The sequence below is a fragment of the Erpetoichthys calabaricus genome, chromosome 15, assembly GCF_900747795.2.
Source record: "Erpetoichthys calabaricus chromosome 15, fErpCal1.3, whole genome shotgun sequence".
In the NCBI taxonomy this organism is placed as follows: domain Eukaryota; kingdom Metazoa; phylum Chordata; class Cladistia; order Polypteriformes; family Polypteridae; genus Erpetoichthys; species Erpetoichthys calabaricus.
The window spans coordinates 6,050,811-6,076,346 of NC_041408.2; the positions used below are offsets into that span (position 1 = coordinate 6,050,811).

The 25,536-nt window shown below is 40.4% G+C and overlaps 1 protein-coding gene across 1 annotated transcript in view; it reads left to right on the forward strand.

Annotated features, from left to right (window-relative positions):
- Positions 1–4,460: 4,460 nt before the first annotated feature.
- Positions 4,461–25,536, forward strand: part of hao1 (hydroxyacid oxidase (glycolate oxidase) 1) — a 39,322-nt gene continuing 18,246 nt past the window's right edge. The window contains exons 1-2 of the mRNA XM_028820691.2: positions 4,461–4,698; positions 18,115–18,266. Coding sequence (XP_028676524.2) covers positions 4,562–4,698; positions 18,115–18,266 — 289 coding nt within the window. The 5' untranslated portion in view covers positions 4,461–4,561. The remainder of the gene's footprint in view (positions 4,699–18,114; positions 18,267–25,536) is intronic.

Sequence of the window (25,536 nt, forward strand, 5' to 3'; positions counted from 1 at the left end):
ATTGAGAAAGCACATGTCCATAAGTATTCACAGCCTTTGCCATGAAGCTCAAAATTGAGCTCAGGTGCCTCCTGTTTCCCCTGATCATCCTTGAGATGTTTCTGCAGCTTCATTGGAGTCCACCTGTGGTAAATTCAGTTGACTGGACATGATTTGGAAAGGCACACACCTGTCTATAGAAGGTCCTACAGTTGACAGTTCATGTCAGAGCACAAACCAAGCATGAAGTCAAAGGAATTGTCTGTAGACCTCCGAGACAGGATTGTCTCGAGGCACAAATCTGGGGAAGGTTACAGAAAAGAAGAAGTTCAAAACCACCAGGACTCTTCCTAGAGCTGGCCGGCCATCTAAACTGAGCGATCGAGGGAGAAGGGCCTTAGTCAGGGAGGTGACCGAGAACCTGATGGTCACTCTGTCAGAGCTCCAGAGGTCCTCTGTGGAGAGAGGAGAACCTTCCAGAAGGACAACCATCTCTGCAGCAATCCACCAATCAGGCCTGTATGGTAGAGTGGCCAGACGGAAGCCACTCCTTAGTAAAAGGCACATGGCAGCCCGCCTGGAGTTTGCCAAAAGGCACCTGAAGGACTCTCAGACCATGAGAAAGAAAATTCTGTGGTCTGAGGAGACAAAGATTTAACTCTTTGGTGTGAATGCCAGGAGTCACTTTTGGAGGAAACCAGGCACCGCTCTTCACCAGGCCAATACCATCCCTACAATGAAGCATGGTGGTGGCAGCATCATGCCGTGGGGAACTGGGAGACTAGTCAGGATAAAGGGAAAGATGACTGCAGCAATGTACAGAGACATTCTGGATGAAAACCTGCTCCAGAGCGCTCTTGACCTCAGACTGGGGCGACGGTTCATCTTTCAGCAGGACAACGACCCTAAGCACACAGCCAAGATATCAAAGGAGTGGCTTCAGGACAACTCTGTGAATGTCCTTGAGTGGCCCAGCCAGAGCCCAGACTTGAATCTGATTGAACATCTCTGGAGAGATCTTAAAATGGCTGTGCACCGACGCTTCCCATCCAACCTGATGGAGCTTGAGAGGTGCTGCAAAGAGGAATGGGCGAAACTGGCCAAGGACAGGTGTGCCAAGCTTGTGGCATCATATTCAACAAGACTTGAGGCTGGAATTGCTGCCAAAGTTGCGTCGACAAAGTATTGAGCAAAGGCTGTGAATACTTATGTACATGGGATTTCTCAGTTTTTTATTTTTAATAAATTTGCAAAAACCTCAAGTAAACTTTTTTCACATTGTCATTATGGGGTGTTGTGTGTAGAATTCTGAGGAAAAAAATGAATTTAATCCATTTTGGAATAAGGCTGTAACATAACAGAATGTGGAAAAAGTGATGAAGCGCTGGGAATACTTTCCAGATGCACTGGATGCGTACATAAGTATATTTATATAAATTAAATATGTAGTGCCCACCATAATGACAAAGACCCATTTTTTTCTTGATGCCCCCCCCCACTGCTCCACAGTTTACAATTCCAAATTAAACATTTCAGACGTCGTGATTAAAGTGCTCTCCAGGGTCCCCCCGTTTCTCTAACGGCTGTCCCACAGCATTGGCAGGTCTGTCATATTTAGTTCTGTGTCCCTCACATGTAATGACTGCTTGACGTCTGCCATTCATACACGTCACCAGGCGCTGAGGGTCTTCTCTGCTGATGCTCTCTTAAGGTTGTTGAGAAAAGCCAAGCAAATGACCCCTTTTATTGGCTAACTAAAAAGATTACAATATTAAGCTTTCGAGGCAACTCAGGCCCCTTCTTCAGGCAAGTCTTAAGGTTGTTGAAACTGAATAGATTTTTTTAAATTATAAAATAAAGCACTAAAGAAAAAGAAACAAGAACACAATCAGTAAGAGAGAAAAGAAAACAGCAACAACAGCCTGCCCGTCCAGTTTGGTTAGCTGACACTTCAAAACACTCCCAGCAATTGAACAGATGACGTTCTACCACTAAGAAATGCCAATGGCGGTGAGCACTCGCTGTGAGGGGCGGCTTTACTGCTCAGAGTCCTGACACATGGAGTCACGCCCCACCCTCACACAGTCACCCTTTACTGGATGGCCCCGGGGGGTCTGGGTGGGCTGCCATTATCACAGACCTTTATAATTGTTTGGCTCTTTCTAAACTGATTAGATACACTTGTGCTTTTTAATCTTGTCTTCATCTTCTGTGAGTTCAAGAAAAACAAAAAGTTACACATTCTCATTGGACATAAATTCAATGTAATGTTCTGGTCTTCTTCTGAAACGTAATGCTCCCTCAGGAAAGTTCTAGAATCTCCTTAACGTGTTGGCCTTCTTTTGGACTGTCATATGTAGTGTGTAAGTAGTATGTGGGATGTAATATGTATGAATACTGTAATATGTAGCAAGGCAAGGAGAGTTCTGGACTATTCAAGGAAAAGGACAGTGAATTCAGCACAAAGTATGTACTGGGCTTCTTCACTACGAGAATTATTTCTGTAAAAATGGAAATAATGTTCTAGAATGTTAAAGGAACAGAACAATGAATTCCTGAATATGTGGTGACATTCATATTAGCCTGATGCTATGTACTAGAGATGAAAGAAAGTTATGGAATATTTGAGAAACCTTACAGTGAAGACATCACAATCTACTGACCTTCTTGTGGAACTCAACTCTCAGTACAACAAGGCTAGGAATGTTCTAGAATGGTTTAGGAACTAGACAATGAATTCATCCTGATGTACCAGCCTTCTTGTGGAACTTGGCTAGGAACATTCCAGAATATATGAAGAAAAGGATAATGAATCTAACATAGTGTGCTGGGCTTCTTCAGTGATTCTTTGTGCTAAAATGGAATTCATGTTCTAGAATGTGTCAGAAACCACATAACGAATTCATCCCAACGTACAGACTTTCATTAGTAGCCTAATGAAAGAAACTTCTGGAATGATTCAAGAACAGCACAGTGCATTCATCACAATGTACTGGCCTTGTTCTGGAACTATACAACAAAATTTTCCAACAGGTGGTGCCCTGCAAACGTTTAATACTGAGGTCTACATGGATTGTTTAGGTTTCAATCCGTCTTAGGCGTGGAGCACAGAGAAAGAAAGAAAGAAAGAAAGAAAGAAAGAAAGAAAGAAAGAAAGAAAGAAAGAAAGAAAGAAAGACAGAAAGATGTATTTGAATTGAACTTTATTAGAAAGAAAGAAGTCCAAAAATCAATTAATAATCAATTACTAAAATGTGGCTTTCAGTTTAGCAAACGTGACCAATCTGAAAGAAAGAAAGAAAGAAAGAAAGAAAGAAAGAAAGAAAGAAAGAAGTTTTTGAGTTGAACTTTATTAGAAAGAAAGAAGTCTAAAAATCAATTAATAGTTAATTACTAAAATATAGCTTTCAGTTTATCAAACGTGACCAATCTGTGAGAAAGAAAGAAAGAAAGAAAGAAAGAAAGAAAGAAAGAAAGAAGTTTTTGAATAACTTTATTAGAAAGAAGTCCAAAAATCAATTAATAATCAATTACTAAAATGTGGCTTTCAGTTTAGCAAACGTGACCAATCTGTGAGAAAGAAAGAAAGAAAGAAAGAAAGAAAGAAAGAAAGAAGTTTTGAGTTGAACTTTATTAGAAAGAAAGAAGTCTAAAAATCAATTAATAATTAATTACTAAAATATGGCTTTCAGTTTATCAAACGTGACTAATCTGTGATAATACTAGGACTTTAGGTGCCCTTGAAAGAAAGAAAGAAAGAAAGAAAGAAAGAAAGAAAGAAAGAAAGAAAGAAGTTTTGAGTTGAACTTTATTAGAAAGAAAGAAGTCCAAAAATCAAACGTGACCAATCTGTGATAATACTAGGACTTTAGGTGCCCTTGAATATTATCGCGTTTTTAAACTCATATAATAATCCATTTTTGAATCACAAGCTGAGTCTACACTGGCATCCGCTCGCTAGGCACTAAACCGACAGTGTCGCGCGGTCGCTTTGCGATATGAAGTTCCCAGCTAATTAAACGGGGACTTCTTTAGTTTGAGGCCAGGAAAACGGGGCACGGTTCTTTAAGATGAAAGAAAAAAACATTTTTTTTGTTATTAAAACAAGTAGAACTCCATTCCATCGCAAGATATCTTCTCTAACATCAGAAGATGGGAAACAGCATTCCTTTTAAGTTGTTAATCAAGAGGGACTTTGAATTCAGAGTCGTCTTCGGCGCGGCACTTCTTCACTGTCTGCCAATCAATCGCTGAGTGGATTACCCGCCGTGGGGGACGTGGGCGTGGCTTCGCGATGGCCTGCGCTGCCGCTGCTGCCGCTGGCCTTCCTTACCTGCTAATCCGAGTCTGAAAAGAGCAGCCCGAGACCTTTACTCTAACGATGAGTTACTCATTTTTGACATGGGTGGTAGTTTTACCAAAAGGGGGCAGGCAAAAAGGGGAGGTCAAATAAACATCATTTGATAAAAGTCCAAAAAAACTAATCTTGACAGTTAATGATTGGCCACAGGGTTCAAAAGCAAAGAGACTTCGAGAGGATCAGCGCTTCAGAGGAAAAGGTAGCAAAGGATCAGCAAGCAAAATGTCCCAGAAGCCGGTGTGCGTCAAGGACTTTGAGGAGCACGCGAGGAGGGTCCTTCCCAAGTCCGTCTATGATTATTACCGGTCGGGCGCGGACGATCAGATTACCCTGGCAGACAACCAGGCGGCTTTCTCCAGGTAAAGTGAACTTTGATTTAAAAAAAAAAAAAAGGGATAGGAAAGTTTTGAAAGAGAAGCCATGGATGCGAAGGAAATTGCGTCTTCTTTGTGTAAATTCCCTTTACAGATAAGGCGTTAGACCCTGCCCGGGGTTTGTTTCCTGCCTTGCCCCCTATGTTGGCTGGGATTGGCTCCAGCAAACCCCCATGACCCTGTAGTTAGGATATAGCGGTGCCCATTTACGCCACAATAATCTTCCCTGAATTTATAAGGCAGGTTTGACAATGGAAATTAGAAATAGTTGAACTATACACACTTAAAAATAACGGTTTTAAAATGGCACTTTACTCGGCTGTGTGGTAGAACCATTGCTTGAACAAGAACCAAGAGTTCTTGGCATATTGGGTCTTTAATGTGGACAAAAGCTCCTTAATGTCTAGGGGGTGACCTACCAAAAGGAAATAACTAGAAACGCTTCAACTTTCAAACGAACGCATAGCGAGTGTTACACCATGCGTTCATTATCTTATTAAAAGAGACAAAGTACTTATCCATCCATCCATTTTCCAACCCGCTGAATCCAAACACAGGGTCACGGGGGTCTGATGGAGCCAATCCCAGCCAACACAGGGCACAAGGCAGGAAACAAACCCCAGGCAGGGTGCCAACCCACCGCAGACAAAGTACTTCTTCTCCTCCGATTACAATAAGTAGAGAAACAAACTGAAATATTCATCGATAACGGTTAATGCTAAGGTTTTTAACGTGTAATGTATAAGTATTGCAACGTTTTATTAAAACCATTTATGATATTTGATACATAGAACTTGATTTGTCCCCAGGAGCTGAAGTACGGAGTAAATGAGGTGTCATACACACGCCTGAGTATAGGGGGCATCTTCAGGGCTGCATTGTTTGTGACTCCACCCCGAGCCACGGGGGTGTCATTTACTCCTCATCCTCGGAACTGAAGATCAGGGGCTTGTTGTACCTTTATAAGCTAATAGATAAGTTGTACCACCATACATTAGGCTTTAATGTGTACGGGCAAGCCCAAAGAAAATCTACACAGACTTGGGGAGAACATGAGGACTCCACACAGAAGCTGTGGAAGATGAGAAACAAACGTGAACACTGAGGCACGACTGGACCACCCCAGGGCTTGACATTTATTGAATTGTTAGCTGAGATCCTGGGCAAAATCAGTAAATCAGGTAGATAGATAGACTGTATAATTAATAGAGAGATGAAAAAGTATAGGTTAATAGAAATAAATGGGACTATTTTAACAGATAGATAAAAAGGCACTTTATAATAAATAGATGGATGGCTAGGTATGAAATACACTATATGATACAGATCTGAAAGGCACCCTATGACAAACAGATATGAAAGCCATCATATAACAAACAAAAAAAATGATTTACATGATAGATAGAAAGGCTCTACGTAATAATAGATTAGAAAAGCACTATACATTATCTATATAGATATCAAAGGGCGGCACGGTGGCGCAGTGGGTAGCGCCTCCCTGCGTGGAGTTTGCATGTTCTCCCCGTGTTTGCGTGGTTTTGCTCCACAGACATGCAGGTTAAATGCATTGGCGATTCTAAATTGTCCCTAGTGTGTGCTTGGTGTTTGTGTGTGTGTGTGTGTGTGTGTGTGTGCGCGCCCTGTGGTGGGCTTGTTATCTGCCTTGCGCCCTGTGTTGGCCGGGATTGGCTCCAGCGGACCCCCGTGACCCTGTAGTTATAGCGGGTTGGATAATGGATGGATGGATAGATATCAAAGGCAATACAGTATATGAAAAAATAGCTATAAAAGGCACTATAAAATAAATATGAAAGGCACTACACTCTAAAAACTACTGTTTTGGGCCAACAAAAAAAATTAACGCAACGCTCTGCATCAAGCTTTTTAAGTTACTATAACTTCTGGTTAAAATTACGTAGAACCAACCCATAACATTGAGTAACTGGAAAAGGTTTTTCCTTCAGATCTTAAATTGCTTTTAAGCACCATCAGCTTAAAAAAATTATAGGATACACAGAACTTTATAAATTCACTGCACAGAAAAATTAAGTTGTCCCAACTAATTTATGTTACATTTTTAAAGACTGTTTTAAGTTCTACGTACTTAATTATTAATATATTTTAAAGTTGTGATGGTGTAAAAAGTGAAGTTGGTGTAATTAGTGTTTTCAGCCTATAATTTTCACCTTTATCAAGTTTAATTATTTATTAAATTATTAAAACTACAGCCACTTAAAGAATGAAAATGTTGCAAAATTTACTTTATTGGAAATATAATGTTGCATTTTATATTTTTCAACAAATAGCCATACTACAGCAGCAAAAATATAGGCCTCAATGTAATATTCAACGGCCAAATTTGTCAAACCTGACTTCTATTGCAGGATGCAAAAACATTTTGAAAAATATAGCAACCTCACTATGAAAATACCAAGTGCTTACAAAGATCATGAGGTACGAACACACAACAGCACCTACTCTGATCTAAGAACATTCTTGGACAAAAGAGCAACATTCTTTGAACACAAGATTACAAAACCATAATGAACATGTTTTCAACAGCACATAATCAACAAAAATTTAAAACAAAACTTGAGAATGTTTACAATTGAAACAGCTGTTTATGGATTAAATAATAACATGGGTTTAAAAAAAAATGGCAGTGGTTTGAAAGAAAAGTGTTCTTAGAAAATGCTGTACTTGAGATTCATTACTTTCCCACTGGTTTTTAGTCCATCAAGTTCAAGGAACAGTTTCTGAAATACTTCATATGTACATTTTAGACCCTTGGGATAGCTCAGATTCAGAGTGTTTATTAAACCCATGAGTAAAGCACAGCACCTTGGGACATCAATACCATCCAGGATTTTGGCTTCCTCGATCATGATGGTTCCAGTGTTTGGATTCTGGTCTTTGATGATGGCAATGTTCAATACTTGCCTGTCAAGGTTTGCTTCAAACTCTTCAATATTCTGGCAGAACAAATGCAAAAGTATATTAAGAGGTTTAGTAAAACAGAATTGTGTTATTACTGCTGACATTATTTTAACCATTCCAACACACAACCATACACAGCTACTTACATGTTTGTTGGGGTCAAAAGTGCCAATATGAAGTATTACAAGAGCACGAAAGCTTACTAGAATCTTCATAGTGGCAAAGTTTGTTAGGTATTAATCCACCAAAAAGAAAAGATGGTGTTTGGCAGCCTAATCAGAAACCTGAATATGTTTGGGCTAAGCATTAAGTCAATACACTCATATTTTTTTTTTCTCATTTACAAATGGGACAATGGTCAGATCCATTGCCAGGATTTAGCAAAATGCTGTTGTGGTTATTTCTATTATTTAAAGAAGCCTTCTTGCATATATTGTGTTATCCTCTAGCATTATAATGTGTCATTCTTTAGGAAAGTGAGAATGTTTCAACTATTTGTGATGTCAAATTGTGCCACAGTAGAACTTACTTTCAAGTTTCAATTCTTTGGTTGAGGTCTACAGAGAAAAATTTCCTTTTTTAAAATGTCATGTCTTAGGCGTATCACAGTGAAAGGTATCAAAACAACAAAAATTTTAAAAATAACCACTTTATAAGTGAAACAGGTTTTCAGTAACAATTACGGGCGCCTATAGCAGGTTTTTGCCTGGAATATTAAAGTGTAGATTCCACGGTGATAAATTACTTACAATAAACTCCTTGAAGAGGTCCTGTTTCTTTTCTCCAAGGTAGACAACCAGGCTACGAATGGCCACCTCTCTCCATACTTCAACTGTATTGTTCTAATTGAGTAAAAAGAGAAAAAAGAATAAAATTAAATTCCAATATGACTAATCCAAAAGGGTGACAAGTCAGCAAGCTTAATTTCAAAGACGAGTCTGATTAGTTCTCATACCTCTAGAAGCTGATTCTTAATGTGCCTTATCCTCAATCCTGATTGTCCTCCCCTTGATGAGGCAACATCCATTAATTTGGTCAAAACAGTCAATGGTCAAATGGTCAAACAGAAAGAGCTCTATGCAATTCAACCTTTAAGACCAAGACAAACTTAGACAAAATTTATAATATTGCACTGATTCCATCCCCCCTGCAGATTTTATAAGCAAAGGAACACTTTACAATCCACTTGAGGCAAAGCACACACATATGATGATGGTGGTGAGTTTAACATACATCCTGATTAAAATGGCTACTTTGAATAATTGCAAAAAAAGGCACAAAAATGAAAATAACAAACAGCAATTTTAAGAAAAATGGCTGTATAGCTTCGGAGTATACTCTAAACTTCCATCCATCCATCTATTTTCCAACCCGCTGAATCCGAACACAGGGTCACGGGGGTCTGCTGGAGCCAATCCCAGCCAACACAGGGCACAAGGCAGGAACCAATCCCGGGCAGGGTGCCAACCCACCACAGTACTCTAAACTTAACAACTGGAAAATAAGTAAAGTCAAAGAAAGATTATTACAATTAATGAAGTATCTTCTCAAAATGGCATCAGGCTTACATGCAGTAAGGCAGTATTGCATCTAAAATCCTTAACCAACATAGAAACGCACGTGAGAAATTAGAGGCTCGGACAAAAAAAAGTAGTGTTGAGAAAAAAATGGTAAGATGGATGGCACTAAATTTCACTAGAGTTATTCAACCGGTTATGCAAAATAAGTAAATTATATGTTAGAGCAATGTAAATAATTATCTTGAAATTGCTCCTCTATCACTTAGCTTTTACCTGTTCATCTGCCTAATGTTAGACAGCCATCACGTTAGCCTGCCTGAATCCGTAGCTTAACCTCTACAGACGTAAAGTAACTTTACTAGTCCTATCAGCATTGCGCAAATAAAAATGCAGGATTATTACATAGAAGGAGAAATGAAGTACTATTCACCTTTGACAGCAATTAAAATAGCTGCTCTATCACTCACCGTAGTTGTTTGTTTCACTTGCAATATGGCGTTACGATCTTCTCACAGCATGTTAAGTGGGAGGAGTTTCGTGCTCACTAATGAAACAGAGAAATTAAGTAGCCATAACGTTAGATTAGGTTAGACGAACTTGAATTTTGTTTTTCAGTAAATGAAAAAAGGAATTTGAGTTTAGATTACTTACAAGTCTAAGCTAAAATATGTACTAATATAATTCTTTCACGTCAACACATTAAATAATGTTTTCAAATTAAAATGTTTAATAAAATCATTGAAGTTGAATTTTTAACCTAATAGAATGCATTTGATTAAGTGGTGGTTAGAGGTCCCTTGAATTGCTTTTTACAGTGTAGATAATAGTGAGACAGTTTGAAAGATTAATATTTTTCCGTCAATGTTTGGAATAATTGAATAATAATTTAATGAATGTGCCTACCGTAGGCTATAGTATGAGTGACAAATTATAAGCCAGTCAATCCATTACGCGACACAGGCGGCCGTGTGGGGCGCTGACACCCGTTTCTGCAGGTTAAGGGGTGCGCATTTCGGATAAAGAGGGGCTCCGTTTATGTACCTCAAACTGCGAGCTTTCCGTTGCGTCCGCGCTATGAACAGCGAGGGGGCTCCGTTTTGGTCCTTAACCCTCCACAACGCCTACGCTGCATATGCACGCTTCAAAATAAAGGTGCCAGAGTGATGCCACAGGGGAACCATTTTTGCTTTCCATGCGAGGGTTCCAGAAAGAACCTTCGTTTATTTATTTATACGTAAGGCTCCATACGCGAAACAAGATTTTTGAAACATTTGTGGAACAAAATTGTGTTTCTGGTTTTGAAATGACTGTTGCTACATTGAATAACACGGGCTAAATTCAAATGTACTCCATCTGTTGGTATCCTGATACAGTATATCGTGCCATCCATTAAAGATTTTAGTTTTGAAACATTTTCAAAGAGTGAAGAACCAATTTCATATGCAAAGAACCCATCCCAGAATAAAAAAGAATTCTTTGTCACGGTTTATAGAAGGAACTAGTGAAGTGCCAGTAAGGAACCAGTTTATTTTTAAGAATGCATGGGCTTCGACCGGCAGTGGTACCAGTACAGAAAAATAGCATAGCACGGGATTTACTTTATTGTCGGATAACAGGTTGCGCAATTCTGGACGCCACATTTAATTCAATATCTTCCCGTGTAGAAGCGACGAGAACTTTCGTGGAATGTGGGCCAGCAGTCAGAGCGCTCGCGGTGCTCCAGTGACGTGTGAGGCGTCGGATGTCATCAGTCACGTGCTTCATTAAACCGATGCAAGATTCGAATGAAGTGTCTCAAAGTGGTGCTGTTAAACTAATACGGGAACGTGAAAACGTAACGGAATGAAAATTCAATTCAATATTAAAGATGATAGAATGTTTCTTCTTAACTTCATTTATGTTATTGTGCCGAACCGTACCATTTGTTTATGCTCCCGACTGTGTTTTTGACGGCTATGTCTCATTCAGCCGTTAAATTATTTTTCAGAGCATGTATCTAACACAATTCATGTCGGGATCGTGTGCATCAGAGCCGGGCAATCCAATCCGTCAGGCGACGTATGCGGTCGCTTAGAGTAAAGTTAAGAGGCGCGCTCCCGAAACCCTACCCTACTGTGGGCACCCAGGGGCGCCGTTTTCGTAACTCAAGGGGCGCGCGCTCGAGACACCCAGAGAGAGAGAGAGAGAACCCGGGTTCAAATCGTTCAGACGTAATTCTTAAGGAACGCAAAAAAGGTCGGGATTGCAAAAATAATAGTGCAGCACGGGCGTGGTCTTCCAGCGCGCTATTGTGAAAAATAAACGAGGTTGCAATATATTTTGGAAATGTAAAACTGTGCCCGAAAACCACGTCCTGTGGTTGCCAGTCATGCAATCTGACATCCTCGGACGATCAGATCATCAGCTGTAGTCGTAAAGTCTGACGCCCCCTTCGAGTAGATGTCATATAATGTGGCGCTGACCTTGGGCACCGAATTGCCAACTTTGACATTTCAAAGTCCGATGCCTTAGCGACGTTGCCTGCTTTGTTGTGAGAAACTGTCAGTAATGGGCACAAGTACACGAGCAGAGATGCCCCATAGTTGGTTTGAGAGGGTTTAAAAGACGGGTGGATGGATTTTAAAAACACAAAAATGAAATGTTGATGACTTACATGTTTTTTTATAAAACGCATTTTTGGAGTGGCGCACTTCGCGGGGCTGCTGCCTCTCAGCTCCAGGATGCTATGAGGAGATGCCAAGTTCTTGTTCTTCTTGTGCCAACCTAGTTTTCATCGCATGTGGTGCTTCATTGACATGAGTGAGTGTGCCCTGCAGTGCACTGGCACTTTATTCTGGATTGGTGTCCTTGCACCTGATGCCCCTGGGATTGGTTCCTGCCAACTAATTTTTCCATATTTGTCTAAGGCTTCATTAGCTCTTAAAGTGCACGGCTCCGCGGTCATGCTGGCTTTTTTTTCAGTTACGCATGATTGCTTTTTTTTCCAACATAGTTTTTAGTATTTTATTATTATTTTTTTCTCAAGGAAAAAAAGGGGTTATCTCTGTAATAAAATTAGCCTTTCATGTGTAATATTCTGAGACGGCACACCTCCACAGCCCCATCTGCTCAGCGCTCATTCCAGGTTGCGTTCCCGGGACAGTAATCTAAGATGGCAGACGGGTGGAAATCGAGAGCAAAAAGCCTCGCGTCTTCATCGGTGTTTCAGGGTAAACCAACCCCATTTAGGAGATAATGACATGCTCCTTTTGATTTATCTCTTTCACATTTACTGGCTAGCCTCCCAGAATAACCTGGACGCCAGGGGAAATGCAATTTAATTATTCTCTCGCTCCGTCTCTCTGTCTATGGCGCGTGCCCGCCGCCCGTCCGCGCTCCCGGTAGTTAAAGCGATTGATTGATCGACGCGCTCGGCAACTTAACACGATGAAACTCTCCCAAATGACATCCATTCTTAAGGCTTGAAAGGATCTGTGGGCAGACACAATGTGGCGACATTGAGTATAATAGCATTTTCCAGCCCAATACTTTCAATTAGGTTTTAATTCCGAGTGAGTAATTCATGGTTAAGGCGTTCAACTCCTTACGTTCGCTCATCTTGGAAAGTAACAGCGGTGTCTTTGGCAGGCAATCTGTCTATCGAATGTCAAACTGCTACGGCGTCTTCACAAAGTCTTCAGACCCCTCTCTTCACATTCTTCACATTTTGTTATCTTGCAGCCTTGTGCTCAAATCTTTTCAATTCATGTTTTGTCTCATCAAGCAACACTCAATAGCCCAGAATGACAAACTGAAACAGGACTTTAGGAATTTTGTGAACACTTTATTATTATTATTATTATTATTATTATTATTATTATTATTATTATTATTATTATTATTATTATCAATAATAATAATAATAATAATAATAATTATAATATATAATTAATAAATTAATAACAACAACAACTAAAATATTTGACAGAAGAATTCAAACCCTTTTCTATGACACTTGAACGATGGCTCAGGGGTTTCCCTTTGAGCATCAACGTCAGGGAAGGACATCCATCCAATTCATGTACAAAAGTACATATGAGGTGAGAAACTATCCGCAAAGCTTTATATACATTGCATTCAGCAAGTGTTCAGACCCCTTCACATTTTCACATGGTTGCAGCCTTATGCTAAAACTAGGTTTGCTACTCGTCTAAGTTGGGTTGCAATCTAAATAATCAATGTTGACCTCAGCACATTCACCACTTGCACTAGCTATGCATGTATAATTAAAATGCATTGCATTTTTCATTCCCACAGATGGCACATCACGAACATTTGTAGTAATAAAATGCATCGCATTCTTCATTCCAACAGATGGTGCATTACAAACAGTGCCACTGCTTTTATGAACCCAGCAGATTATAGAGTTCACAATGTACCATTTATCAGAACGTATTTTGTAATGCACATACACATAAAATGTATTACATTCTTCATTCCATCAGATGGCGCACCACAAACATTTGTAGTAATGAAATTCATTGTGTTCTTCATTCTAACAGATGGCACATTACAAACATTACCACTGCCTTTATGAATCTAGTAGATAACAGAGTTCACAGTGTACCATCTATTAGAATGTATTTTGTAATGCACATACACATAAAATACACTGTATTCTTCTTTTCATCAGATGGCACATTACAAACATTTATAGTAATAAAATGCATCACATTCTTTATTCCAACAGATGGTACATCACAGACATTTGTAGTATTGCATTGCATTCTTCATTTCCAAAGATGGCACTTCAGAAACATTTGTAGCAATAAAATGCATTGCATTCTTCATTCAAGCAGATAACACATTACAAACATTTGCAGCTTTGCATTGCATTCTTTCTTCTAACAGATGGCACATCAGAAATGATTTTAGCAATAAAATGCATTGTAGTCTTCACTTCATTCCAACAGATGGCATATTACAAACATTTGTAGCAAAAAAAATCATTGCATCCTTCATTTCAACAGATGGTGCAACACAAACATTTCTAATAATAAAATGCAATGCATCCTACATTTCAACAGTTGGCGCATCACAGACCTTATCACTGCTTTTATAAATCCAGCATATAGCAGAGACATAGCCCAAGATAAACACACAGGTAGGTTGACACTTATCATTTTATTAAGGGGAATTGTTTACATTTATTTCATGGAGCATCATACAGGTCTTTCTTTTGATAAGGTGCCATTTATATCTATCTGTCTATTATTTTTGCTATAAATTTATCATAGTGCCTAATGTATCTATATTTTAATGAGGTGTTGTTCATATCTGTGTATTATGTGTTACTTTCCTTGCTATGTAGACTTCTGTTATTTAGTGCCTTACATCTCTCTCTCTCTCTCTCTCTCTCTCTCTCTCTCTCTCTCTCTCTCTCTCTCTCTCTATCTCTTCATATTACACAGTTCCTTTCCTATCTATCTATCTATCTATCTATCTATCTATCTATCTATCTATCTATCTATCTATCTATCTATCTATCTATCTATCTATCTATCTATCTATCTATCTATCTATCTATCTATCTATCTAATCCTGCCAACTACGCTATCTATCTATCTATCTATCTATCTATCTATCTATCTATCTATCTATCTATCTATCTATCTATCTATCTATCTATCTAATCCTGCCAACTACGCTATCTATCTATCTATCTATCTATCTATCTATCTATCTATCTATCTATCTATCTATCTATCTATCTATCTATCTATCTATCTATCTATCTATCTATCTATCTATCTAATCCTGCCAACTACGCTATCTATCTATCTATCTATCTATCTATCTATCTATCTATCTATCTATCTATCTATCTATCTATCTGTCTGTCTGTCTGTCTGTCTGTCTGTCTGTCTGTCTGTCTGTCCCCATCTCCTGCCTTTCATTACTCTCCCTATAATATCTCTGTAGGATAAATGGGATGGCAGAGCTTGTTGGGCTGTTCTAATTTCAGTTGTCCTAATGTTCTAATATTCATTGCTAATGCTAAAATACTCACTTAAAGAGACTTAAGTATTACATTAATTAAGCATAAACGTCAAATAAATCTAAAACAATCCTCTGAATAAAATAGAAGTCGAATTAACTGGTAATTAGGTACAGTAAACCGACATGGGGAGCTTTTAATATACTACGTTGCATTTCAACTTTTGTCCACAAGATGGTGCTGTAATACTATACATTTTCCTAAGCTTGTACTTGAAAATTTTCAATCTTTATAAAACAAATGTAGATTTCTTTTTTTCATTTCAATGATTTTGCTTATTTAGTAAGTATATTTTGTTAAAATGTCAGAAGCATATTATAATCGGCATTATTGTAAAGGATTGTTTTACTTGTTAAAATCTGTGTTTGGTTCACCTCTGTTTATCATTAACATCAAACCAAACCAATGAATCTCACCAAAGTCGTTTCCTGTTTACTTCAAACAGAAATAAAAGTAAAAGTCCAAGCACTCAATGGGGCAGATGCAGCAAACATAAATACAAACAAAAAATAACCAAATTGGGCCTTTTTTGTAATTAATAATCAGAAACAGAGTATACATTATTCAAAACCACAAAGTACAAAAGGAGAATCCAGGAAAAATGTAATACAATGTGTTAAAAACAATTCTAACAAGTGGTGTCTCTTGCAGTGTGTGGCGTTTAAGTTTATTCTGTCTTTCTGTTATAGTTTACACAGTGCAGTTCCCAGTTGTGACCACTGGGGGTCGGTGCAGCACCCCAAATCCCAGACACAAGTCCCAGCACAATAAAAAGGTTCATTTGTACAAATATCTCACAAGAAGTCTTAGAAACTACCAAATACAACACAATTCCTCGGCTTTTCCCTTTTCTATCTCCTTTCACTCCTTCTTCAGCTCACCTGGATGAGGCTGAGTGGTCCTTTCATGCTGAACCCGGTGCTAGGGCACAACCAGATTGAAGAACTTCCAGGTCAGTCAAAAGTCCCGTAAAATAGGGATGATGAATCCCTGCCCCAGCCCCTTGGTGGCATCCCCCGAACCTGTCAAGGCTGCCCTATGGGACTACAATTCCCAGCATGCCTTGCAGGGGTCTATACAGGAAGTGTCACCCGGGGAGGCATGTTAGGGGAGCATGTAATCCTGCCATGTTGTCTGCCCCTGTCCTTCCACCCCAGTAATGTTCCTGAACAGGATGCCAGTGTACCCGCTTGGCACACTGGCATCTTCTGCTTGTCTCTTGGTTTGGACCTTTGCCCCATTTTTTGTGCCTTTACAAGGCTGGCCTCCACAACCTTGGCCTGCCCCGGCCCGGGAAGTGCGCCATCCCTCACAGCGTGTATAATAAACGTGTATGTGTCGTTATTTTATTTTGATTTCCTATTCTGTTTTCAGAATGGCCCTCCAGTTAATCGTTAAGTGAAGGAGAACTGTTTTCAGTTTAAATTAAACATTTGTGTTTCTTAGAAACGGAGAAAGTGCCAAAGATAATATTTGGGAGGGGGACTTGGATCTTTCCTCTGCTACTGACGACTTTGTTTTCCAAGAATCTCTTTCACCTCTGCTGAGATGCGATTCCCATTCCCATTTTTAGGAAGCTCGCCTCTCATCCGCCGTAATTGTGCCATAAGGGCAGCAAAGAGTCGAGGACGAGGTTCCTTCCAAATGTGGCTGATGTTCTGCAGGGCCTTTCCATAATCAAGGGTGTAAATGTGTAAGTTTTAGCGTCAGGAATGACTTTGGCTGATAAGGTGCCGGCTGATGGGCTTTGGGCAGAATTTTGAATCCCATGCCGCTCTGCACACACGCGGGCATTTCCTGAAATGAATGTGATAATTAAATGGAAATGCCGACAGTCAGTAGTGGGATTGTGCCGTGAATGTGACGGGGTGTTGGGATTGTCTGGTGGCCCGGGGGGCTTTAGAAGACAGAGACAGATGAGTTTACAGCTTTCAATTCAGCTTTATATAGCGCCTTTCACCGTCTGCGGACTTGGGCTTGTGATAAGTTCAGCTAAAGGCAATTATAAAGTTTATCAACTGCAGAACGATGATGGCTGTGGCTGTGTGACTTGCTTCTGTTGTTGTCCTCATTCCAATAGTAAACGCTGTGTGCTTTCGATCAGCTGCCAGTCCAAGTGGGCTTTGCCATGTTGGGGCAGACACCCTGCAATGTGGAGGCCACATGACTTCTTCATTTCTTTGAGTTCTCATCTTCATTTTATTACCATCTCGTCTGTCAGCTCACATGACGTATGGTCAGAAAGGCCATTTTAAATCCCTGGCCAAGAAACTACCACCATGCACCGTGTCCAGGTTCCCAGGCTTACTTTCTGACCTCCATGACTGACGAGTTCTTGTTTCCAACCTAAACAAATACGGGTAACATCTGGAAAGGCTTCCTTGTTATATCTTCATGCATCGAGCTGAATCCTCTTCTGTGTAGCAAAGATGGAGATGACGAGATCCTCTGATACTTCACTCTTTCATTAACTGTAATGCGGTGTGGCTCATTGGCACAGGGGTGGCACAGTTGTAACACTGCTGCCTCACACTAAAAAGACCAAGTGTTCATCTCTTGGGTCCTCCCTGAATGGAGGTTGTATGTTCTCCCCGTGCCAGTGTGGGTTTCCTCAAAGTGCTCCAAAGACATTGCAGCTTAGGTGGACTGGTGACACTAAACTGGCCGTGGTAAGCGCAACATGGCAGTGCACAGCCTTTGAGTGGGCAGAGCAGTCCAAAGAGGCTGAGACGGCACAGGACAGTGAATATCTCTTTGTGGTGGACATCTCTCCCTGTTTTGGATGCAAACCTTACGATGGCGCCCACTGTTATTCTTAACTGGCACCGCTTCTGTTTAACGTGTCCCAGAATACGCAATATCCAGCGTGCAAATCATTTCTATATCCCTTTGCTCTTCTTCTCGCAGATGGCGGCTCTATCCACGAGTCCTTAGAGAAGTGTCACATGTTGATATTTCTACGACGGTTCTGGGGCAGAAGGTCAGCATGCCGGTGTGTGTGGCAGCCACAGCCATGCAACGGATGGCACATCCGGATGGAGAAATCGCAACCGTCAAAGGTAAAGAGACATTTGATGTTCAGTAAAGTCTTGAATTGCATGGAAGCTGGAGTTAAAAAAGACACTGGGAATTTCACCAAGGATCTCCGTGTCTGTTGAAGAGCAGCTTTTCTTTCTTTTGTCTCTGTTTTATAGCGCCTTTCATATATATCTACAGCCTGCACTTAGTACACTAGAAAAGTAAAACAATATGGTGGTGCCTTTCAAATCTATCTATCTATCTATCTATCTATCTAATCCTGCCAACTACGCTATCTATCTATCTATCTATCTATCTATCTATCTATCTATCTATCTATCTATCTATCTATCTATCTATCTATCTATCTATCTATCTATCTATCTATCTATCTATCTAATCCTGCCAACTACGCTATCTATCTATCTATCTATCTATCTATCTATCTATCTATCTATCTATCTATCTATCTATCTATCTATCTATCTATCTATCTATCTATCACTTATATAGTCCCTTTCTATCTATCTATCTATCTATCTATCTATCTATCTATCTATCTATCTATCTATCTATCTATCTATCTATCTATCTATCTATCTATCTATCTATCTATCTATCTATCACTTATATAGTCCCTTTCTATCTATCTATCTATCTATCTATCTATCTATCTATCTATCTATCTATCTATCTATCTATCTATCTATCTATCTATCTATCTATCTATCTATCTATCTATCTATCTATCTATCTATCTATCTATCTATCTATCAGTTATATAGTCCCTTTCTATCTATCTATCTATCTATCTATCTATCTATCTATCTATCTATCTATCTATCTATCTATCTATCTATCTATCTATCTATCAGTTATATAGTCCCTTTCTATCTATCTATCTATCTATCTATCTATCTATCTATCTATCTATCTATCTATCTATCTATCTATCTATCTATCTATCTATCTATCTATCTATCTATCTATCTATCTATCTATCTATCTATATAGTGCCTTTCATATCTACAAATTTATTTTATTTTTGTGGGTTTTCCCAAGGATCTCAGCTAACAATTCAATAAATGCCATGCCCTGTGTGGGGTGGTCCAGCTGTGCCTCAGTGTTCACGTTTGTTTCCCACCTTGCACAGCTTCTGTGTAGAGTCCTCACGGTCTCCTCAACTCTTTGTAGAAGATTCTTTGGACTTTCCCACATTAAAGCCTTATATATGGTGGCACAAATTATCTATTAGCTTATAAAGGTACAACCAGTCTCTGATCTTCAGTTCTGAGGATGAGGAGTAAATGACAGTACCCACCCGGGGTGGAATCACCAACACTGATGCCCTGAAGATGCCCCCTACTGACGTGTGTGTATGACACTCATTTACCCCGTACTTCCCAACTCGCCGTTTTTCCTACGGACGTTAACTGTGTAGATGTGGACAGAGCACACAAAGTGTGGAGTTTCATGGGTGAGGCGTCACTTGTACGTCAGATGGCTGACGTTAGATCGAGTTTTCCTTCCTGCTTCAAGTGCAGATCGCCAGGTGCTTAATTTTTCTCCAGGCATTTTTCTTTCTGTCTGTTCCTTTTCCGCTCACTTTTCTAATTCCTAGGTTTTGTTTTTGGCCTTTCTTGGTGTAATGCATTGAGCTTACTGCTCAGTGAGGTGGGCCATATAAATAGTAAAATAAAGGCAATTGAGTCAGGCCAAAGAGTTGGGGTATCAGCCTGGGAACCCTGTCTTGAAAAGACTGAAAAAGAAGTAACACAAGAGGGTGCCAAATTACAGCATCTGTCGTGATTAAAGCAAAAGAGAGTCGAGTTTCTGAGTTGGCGCGCCATCTTCCTTAGCTGAGGGTCCTAAAGTGAATGCCTACTTCCAGGTGCTGGTGAGGGTTTGACGGTCGGAGACGAAGTGAGGTCACATATTCCAACTGCCGTCCCTCTGAACTGCGGATGCAAAAAAGGAGATTGTGTTAGCAACAGCGCCCCCTCTCCACTTGGGGAGGAATTGCTTACCTGGCTGGAGCCCTGAGGATCCCACCCCAAAGCGCACACGCTTGACAAAATAATAAATCGGTCTTGTCTTACTATCCCTGCGTTGACCGTTTCCCTGGTTCGAGATTTTTATCGCCCGCCCTTCCGCGGTGATTTCTCAGTTGCATTAAGCAGATCTTTCTTCCTTTCTTTTTTATTTGTAATCCCAGTACCCGACATCACTCATCGCTGACACAAAATGGCCAAGATAAACGGAAAACACTTTATCAGGCTTCTAAAAAGGAAAAAAAAAAAAAAAAACGTAGACCATCGAAATTGCAGTTTTGGCAGAACACGCCGTCCCAAGGCTCGATAACGTTAATCAATCTGTCCAGTCTGCTTTGCTCACGTTTCATTTGTCTGGTGAGCTTTACGACATTAAAACCAAAGTTGTACCAGATGGGAGGCAAGCGGTTTGGTGTAGCCATCCACGTGAATCATAAATGGGGGGACTGTGGAGATGAGGGGTCCGATAAGATGGCCGGTCTTGGCCTAATATCTCCTTTTGGTTGTTGCCTTCCTGGCGTCATCGTGCGAATGTGTGGGCTCGGGGCCAGACCTGGCTGAGCTCCAGTTGTTGTGGTTCACATCAGAACTAATGACATAGTTAAATATAAGTAGGAAGGAAATGCATTCATAGAGCGCGGAAAGAGGCTAAAAAAACACACGTTTCTCAGTGGTTTTTTCTCAGAGCTACTGGTGGAGTCATAACTTAAGACCGGGGAGAGAAAGACAGATTTAAGATGAAGTGTCACCCAGCAAAGAGGGACTCAAATTTATAGAGCCCAGAAATAAACTCCGCCATTCAACGAGCGTCTGCTTACAACAGAACAAGATCTGTTTGGAGACCAAAGCCACGTAAAACGCAGTAATGAGAGTTGAAGGTAAGGTCAGCGGTATAAACCGGCGAGAGATGAACAACTTCTACTGGAAAAGCTTCCCTGAAGGTGGGAACCAACCCTGGATTAGAGTGGCGGTCCATCGTGGACCAAGGATGTGTCTCTCTGTGTGTGCGTCTGAGATGGGGGGGGGGGGGGGGGGAGAAGATGAAAGATTTCAGGAAAGCCCAGATGGTCACGGAGGGAGAGTAGCAAGAAAGCTCTACGTCGTAACACAGAGCAGAGTCCAGATAACCGATGTGCTACCACGCCTGACATACGAATAAAACTCCTGGTCCGTGTCTGGTGTACAAATCCACACCGTTGGTGGCATGCTGGTTTGGAGGTTGTGGATTAAAAATCCCACTACTGGACACCAACTGTGTGACCCTGAGCAAGTCACCTGACCTGCCTGTCCCCCAACTGGAAAACCATAAGAAACGAAACCAATTGTATCACGTAAGTCGCCTTGTCAGCCAAATAAGTAAATGTCTCTGACAAAATTTGATCAGGGGAAGACCACAGGCCCAGATTTGGGACTTGATATATCAATATTTTGGGGTAACAATTGTGGCTTTGCCAATGTTCATTGACTGCTCGTCCCTGACCGTAGACTTTCTCCTGACCCAAACCTGTGAATTTGTGAAACTTGTGAATTTCCCCTTGGGATTAATAAAGTATCTATCTATCTATCTATCTATCTATCTATCTATCTATCTATCTATCTATCTATCTATCTATCTATCTATCTATCTATCTATCTATCTATCTATCTATCTATCTAATCCTGCCAACTACACTATCTATCTATCTATCTATCTATCTATCTATCTATCTATCTATCTATCTATCTATCTATCTATCTATCTATCTATCTATCTATCTATCTATCTATCTATCTATCTATCTATCTATCTATCTATCTATCTATTTAATCCTGCCAACTACACTATCTATCTATCTATCTATCTATCTATCTATCTATCTATCTATCTATCTATCTATCTATCTATCTATCTATCTATCTATCTATCTATCTATCTATCTATCTATCTATCTAATCCTGCCAACTACATTATCTATCTATCTATCTATCTATCTATCTATCTATCTATCTATCTATCTATCTATCTATCTATCTATCTATCTATCTATCTATCTATCTATCTATCTATCTATCTAATCCTGCCAACTACACTATCTATCTATCTATCTATCTATCTATCTATCTATCTATCTATCTATCTATCTATCTATCTATCTATCTATCTATCTATCTATCTACCTTTGGTTACCCAATATTTTAGTATTCTGGGGTAAAAAGCGTAGTTCATGCTAACATTCATTGTCTGCTCTTCTCTGGCCGTAGATGACGTCCCGACCCAAATGTTGGGCTTGATATTTTAATATTTCGGAGTTAAAAACTGTACTTCATGCTAACTTTCATTAGCATGCGCTACCCTGGCTGTAGACTTTCTCCTAACCCAAATGTTGGACCCAATATTTTAATATTTCAGAATAAAAGCTATAGCCATAATAACGTTCATTGACTGTGTTGCGCTGGGCATTGACTATGACCAAACCCAAATTTTCGACCTGATATTTTAGTCTTTCAGGGTAAAAACCGTAGCTGCACTAATGTTCATTGACTGTGCTGGCTGTAGATGATGTCCTGATCCAAATTTTGGGCCTAGCATTTTAATATTCCATCCATCCATCCATTTTCCAACCCGCTGAATCCGAACACAGGGTCACGGGGGTCTGCTGGAGCCAATCCCAGCCAACACAGGGCACAAGGCAGGAACCAATCCTGGGCAGGATGCCAACCCACCGCAGGACGCACACAAACACACCCACACACCAAGCACACACTAGGGCCAATGTAGAATCGCCAATCCACCTAACCAGCATGTCTTTGGACTGTGGGAGATAACCGGAGTGCCCGGAGGAAACCCACGCAGACACGGGGAGAACTCCACGCAGGGAGGACCCGGGAAGCGAACCCAGGTCCCCAGATCTCCCAACTGCAAGGCAGCAGCGCTACCCACTGCGCCACCGTGCCGCCCCCCATTTTAATATTTTAGGGTAAAAATTGCAGCCATGCCAATGTTCATTGACTGCACGGCATTGGTCGTAGACGATGTCCTGATGCAAATTTTGGGCCCGATATTTTAATATTTCAGGATAGAAATTCTAACTATGCTAACATTCATCAACTGCACTGTAGCTGGCTGTAGGTTCTGTCCTGACCCAAATTTTGGCCCCATTTTGTAAAATATTTTGGAGAAAAACTGTAACTATAGCAATGTTCATTGTCTGTGCTGACTGTAAACGATGTTCTGATGCAAATTTCGGGCCCGATATTTTTATATTTTAGGGTAAAAACTGTAACTACATAACATTCATTGACTGTGCTGGCTGTTGACTTTGTCCCAATCCACATTTTAAGTCTGATATTTTAACATTCTGGGGTACAAATTATAGCCATGCTAACATTCAACCTACAGCCAGCTCAGTGCAGTCGATATGTCCTGACCCAAATTTTGGCCCCATTTTATTTTAATATTTTGGGGAAAAACTGTAACTATGGCAACGTTCATAGTCTGCGCTGGCTGTAGATGATGTTCTGATGCAAATTTTCGGTCCCAATAGTCTATTATTTCAGTGTAAAAACTGTAGCTATGCTAACGTTCATGAACTGCCCACCTCTGATCGTAGACGGCGTACCAACCCAAATTTCAAGGCTAATACTTTAATATTTTAGGATTAAGCCTACAGCCATACTAACACTCATCGACTGCACTGAGCTGGCTGTAGACAATGTCCTGACCCAAATTTTGGACCCGATTTTTTAATATTTTGGGGTAAAAACTTTAGCTATGCTGGGGGTTGGTCTGTTTCAAACCTAGTTTTGTTAAACTTAAGATGCTTGTATGGAATGTTGTTTGATTTTAATAAAATTAATAAAATGCTTAAAAAAAAGAACTTTAGCTATGTTAGCATTCATTGACTGTGCTGAGCTGGCTGTAGACGATGCCCCGACCCAAATTTTGGACTCAATATTTTAAAATTTCAGGGTAAAGTTTGTAGCTACGCCAATGTTCTTTGACTGCACAGCGTTGCACATAGACGATGTCCTGACATAAATTTTGAGTCTGCTATTTTATTACTTCAGGGTAAAAACTGTAGCTATGCTAACGTTCATGAACTGCCCACCTCTGGTCGTAGACGGTGTACCAACCCAAATTTTAAGGCTAATATTTTAATGTTTTAGGATAAAACCTATAGCCATAATAACATTCATCGACTGCACTGAGCTGGCTGTAGACGATGTCCTGACCCAAATTTTGGACCTGATTTTTTAATATTTTGGGGTAAAAACTTTAGCTATGCTGGGGGTTGGTCTGTTTCAAACCTAGTTTTGTTAAACTTGAGATGCTTGTATGGAATCTTGTTTGATGTTAATAAAATTAATAAAATGTTTAAAAAAAAAACTATGCGAGCATTCATTGGCTGCACTGAGCTGGCTGTAGACGATGTCCCGACCCAAATTTTGGCCCCGATTTTTTAAATACATCTTCAACCTTTCTCTCATCGTTCCGTCCTGCTTTATGACTACAATCATCGTCCCCCTTGCTAAAAAAAAAGCCCACCCACCTGCCTGAATGATTACAGGCTGGTAGCACTCACTCCAATCATCATGAAGTGTTTTGAGAGAGCGGTGTTGGCCAACATTCAGAGCAGCATACCAGACACTTTGGACCCCCTGCAGTATGTCTACCAGCCCAACAGGTCCACCTCAGATGCCATCGTGGCCGCACTACATCATTCCCTCTCCCATCTGGAGAACAAAGACTCCTACATCAGGATTCTCTTTGTTGACTACAGCTCCTCCTTTAACACGGTTATCCCCCATAAACTGTCTGCACTTGGCCTGCAGCCCACCCTGTGTGACTGGCTCCTAGACTTTCTGACTGGCAGGCTCATTGGTAATAAGATTTCAGCCACCATCATCACAACCACAGGTGCCCCACAGGGATGTGTCCTCAGCCCCATCCTCTACACCCTGTTCACTCACGACTGTGTCGCCTCCCACAAAGATAACATCATCCTAAGGTTCACAGACAACACCGCAGTGATAGGACGCATCACTGGTGGGGATAAGGCGGCCTACAGGAGGGAGGTGGACAGTCTGGCGTCATGGTGTGAGGACAACAACCTCACCCTCAACACAGACAAGACGAAGGAGATGATAGTGGACCTGAGGAAGGAGAGGGGACCTCACCGGCCACTGTTCATCCGAGGGCTTGAAGTGGAGAGGGTGAGCAGCATTAAATACCTGTGCGTCTACATCCGTGAGGACCTCACTTGGACACTTAACACCAAAC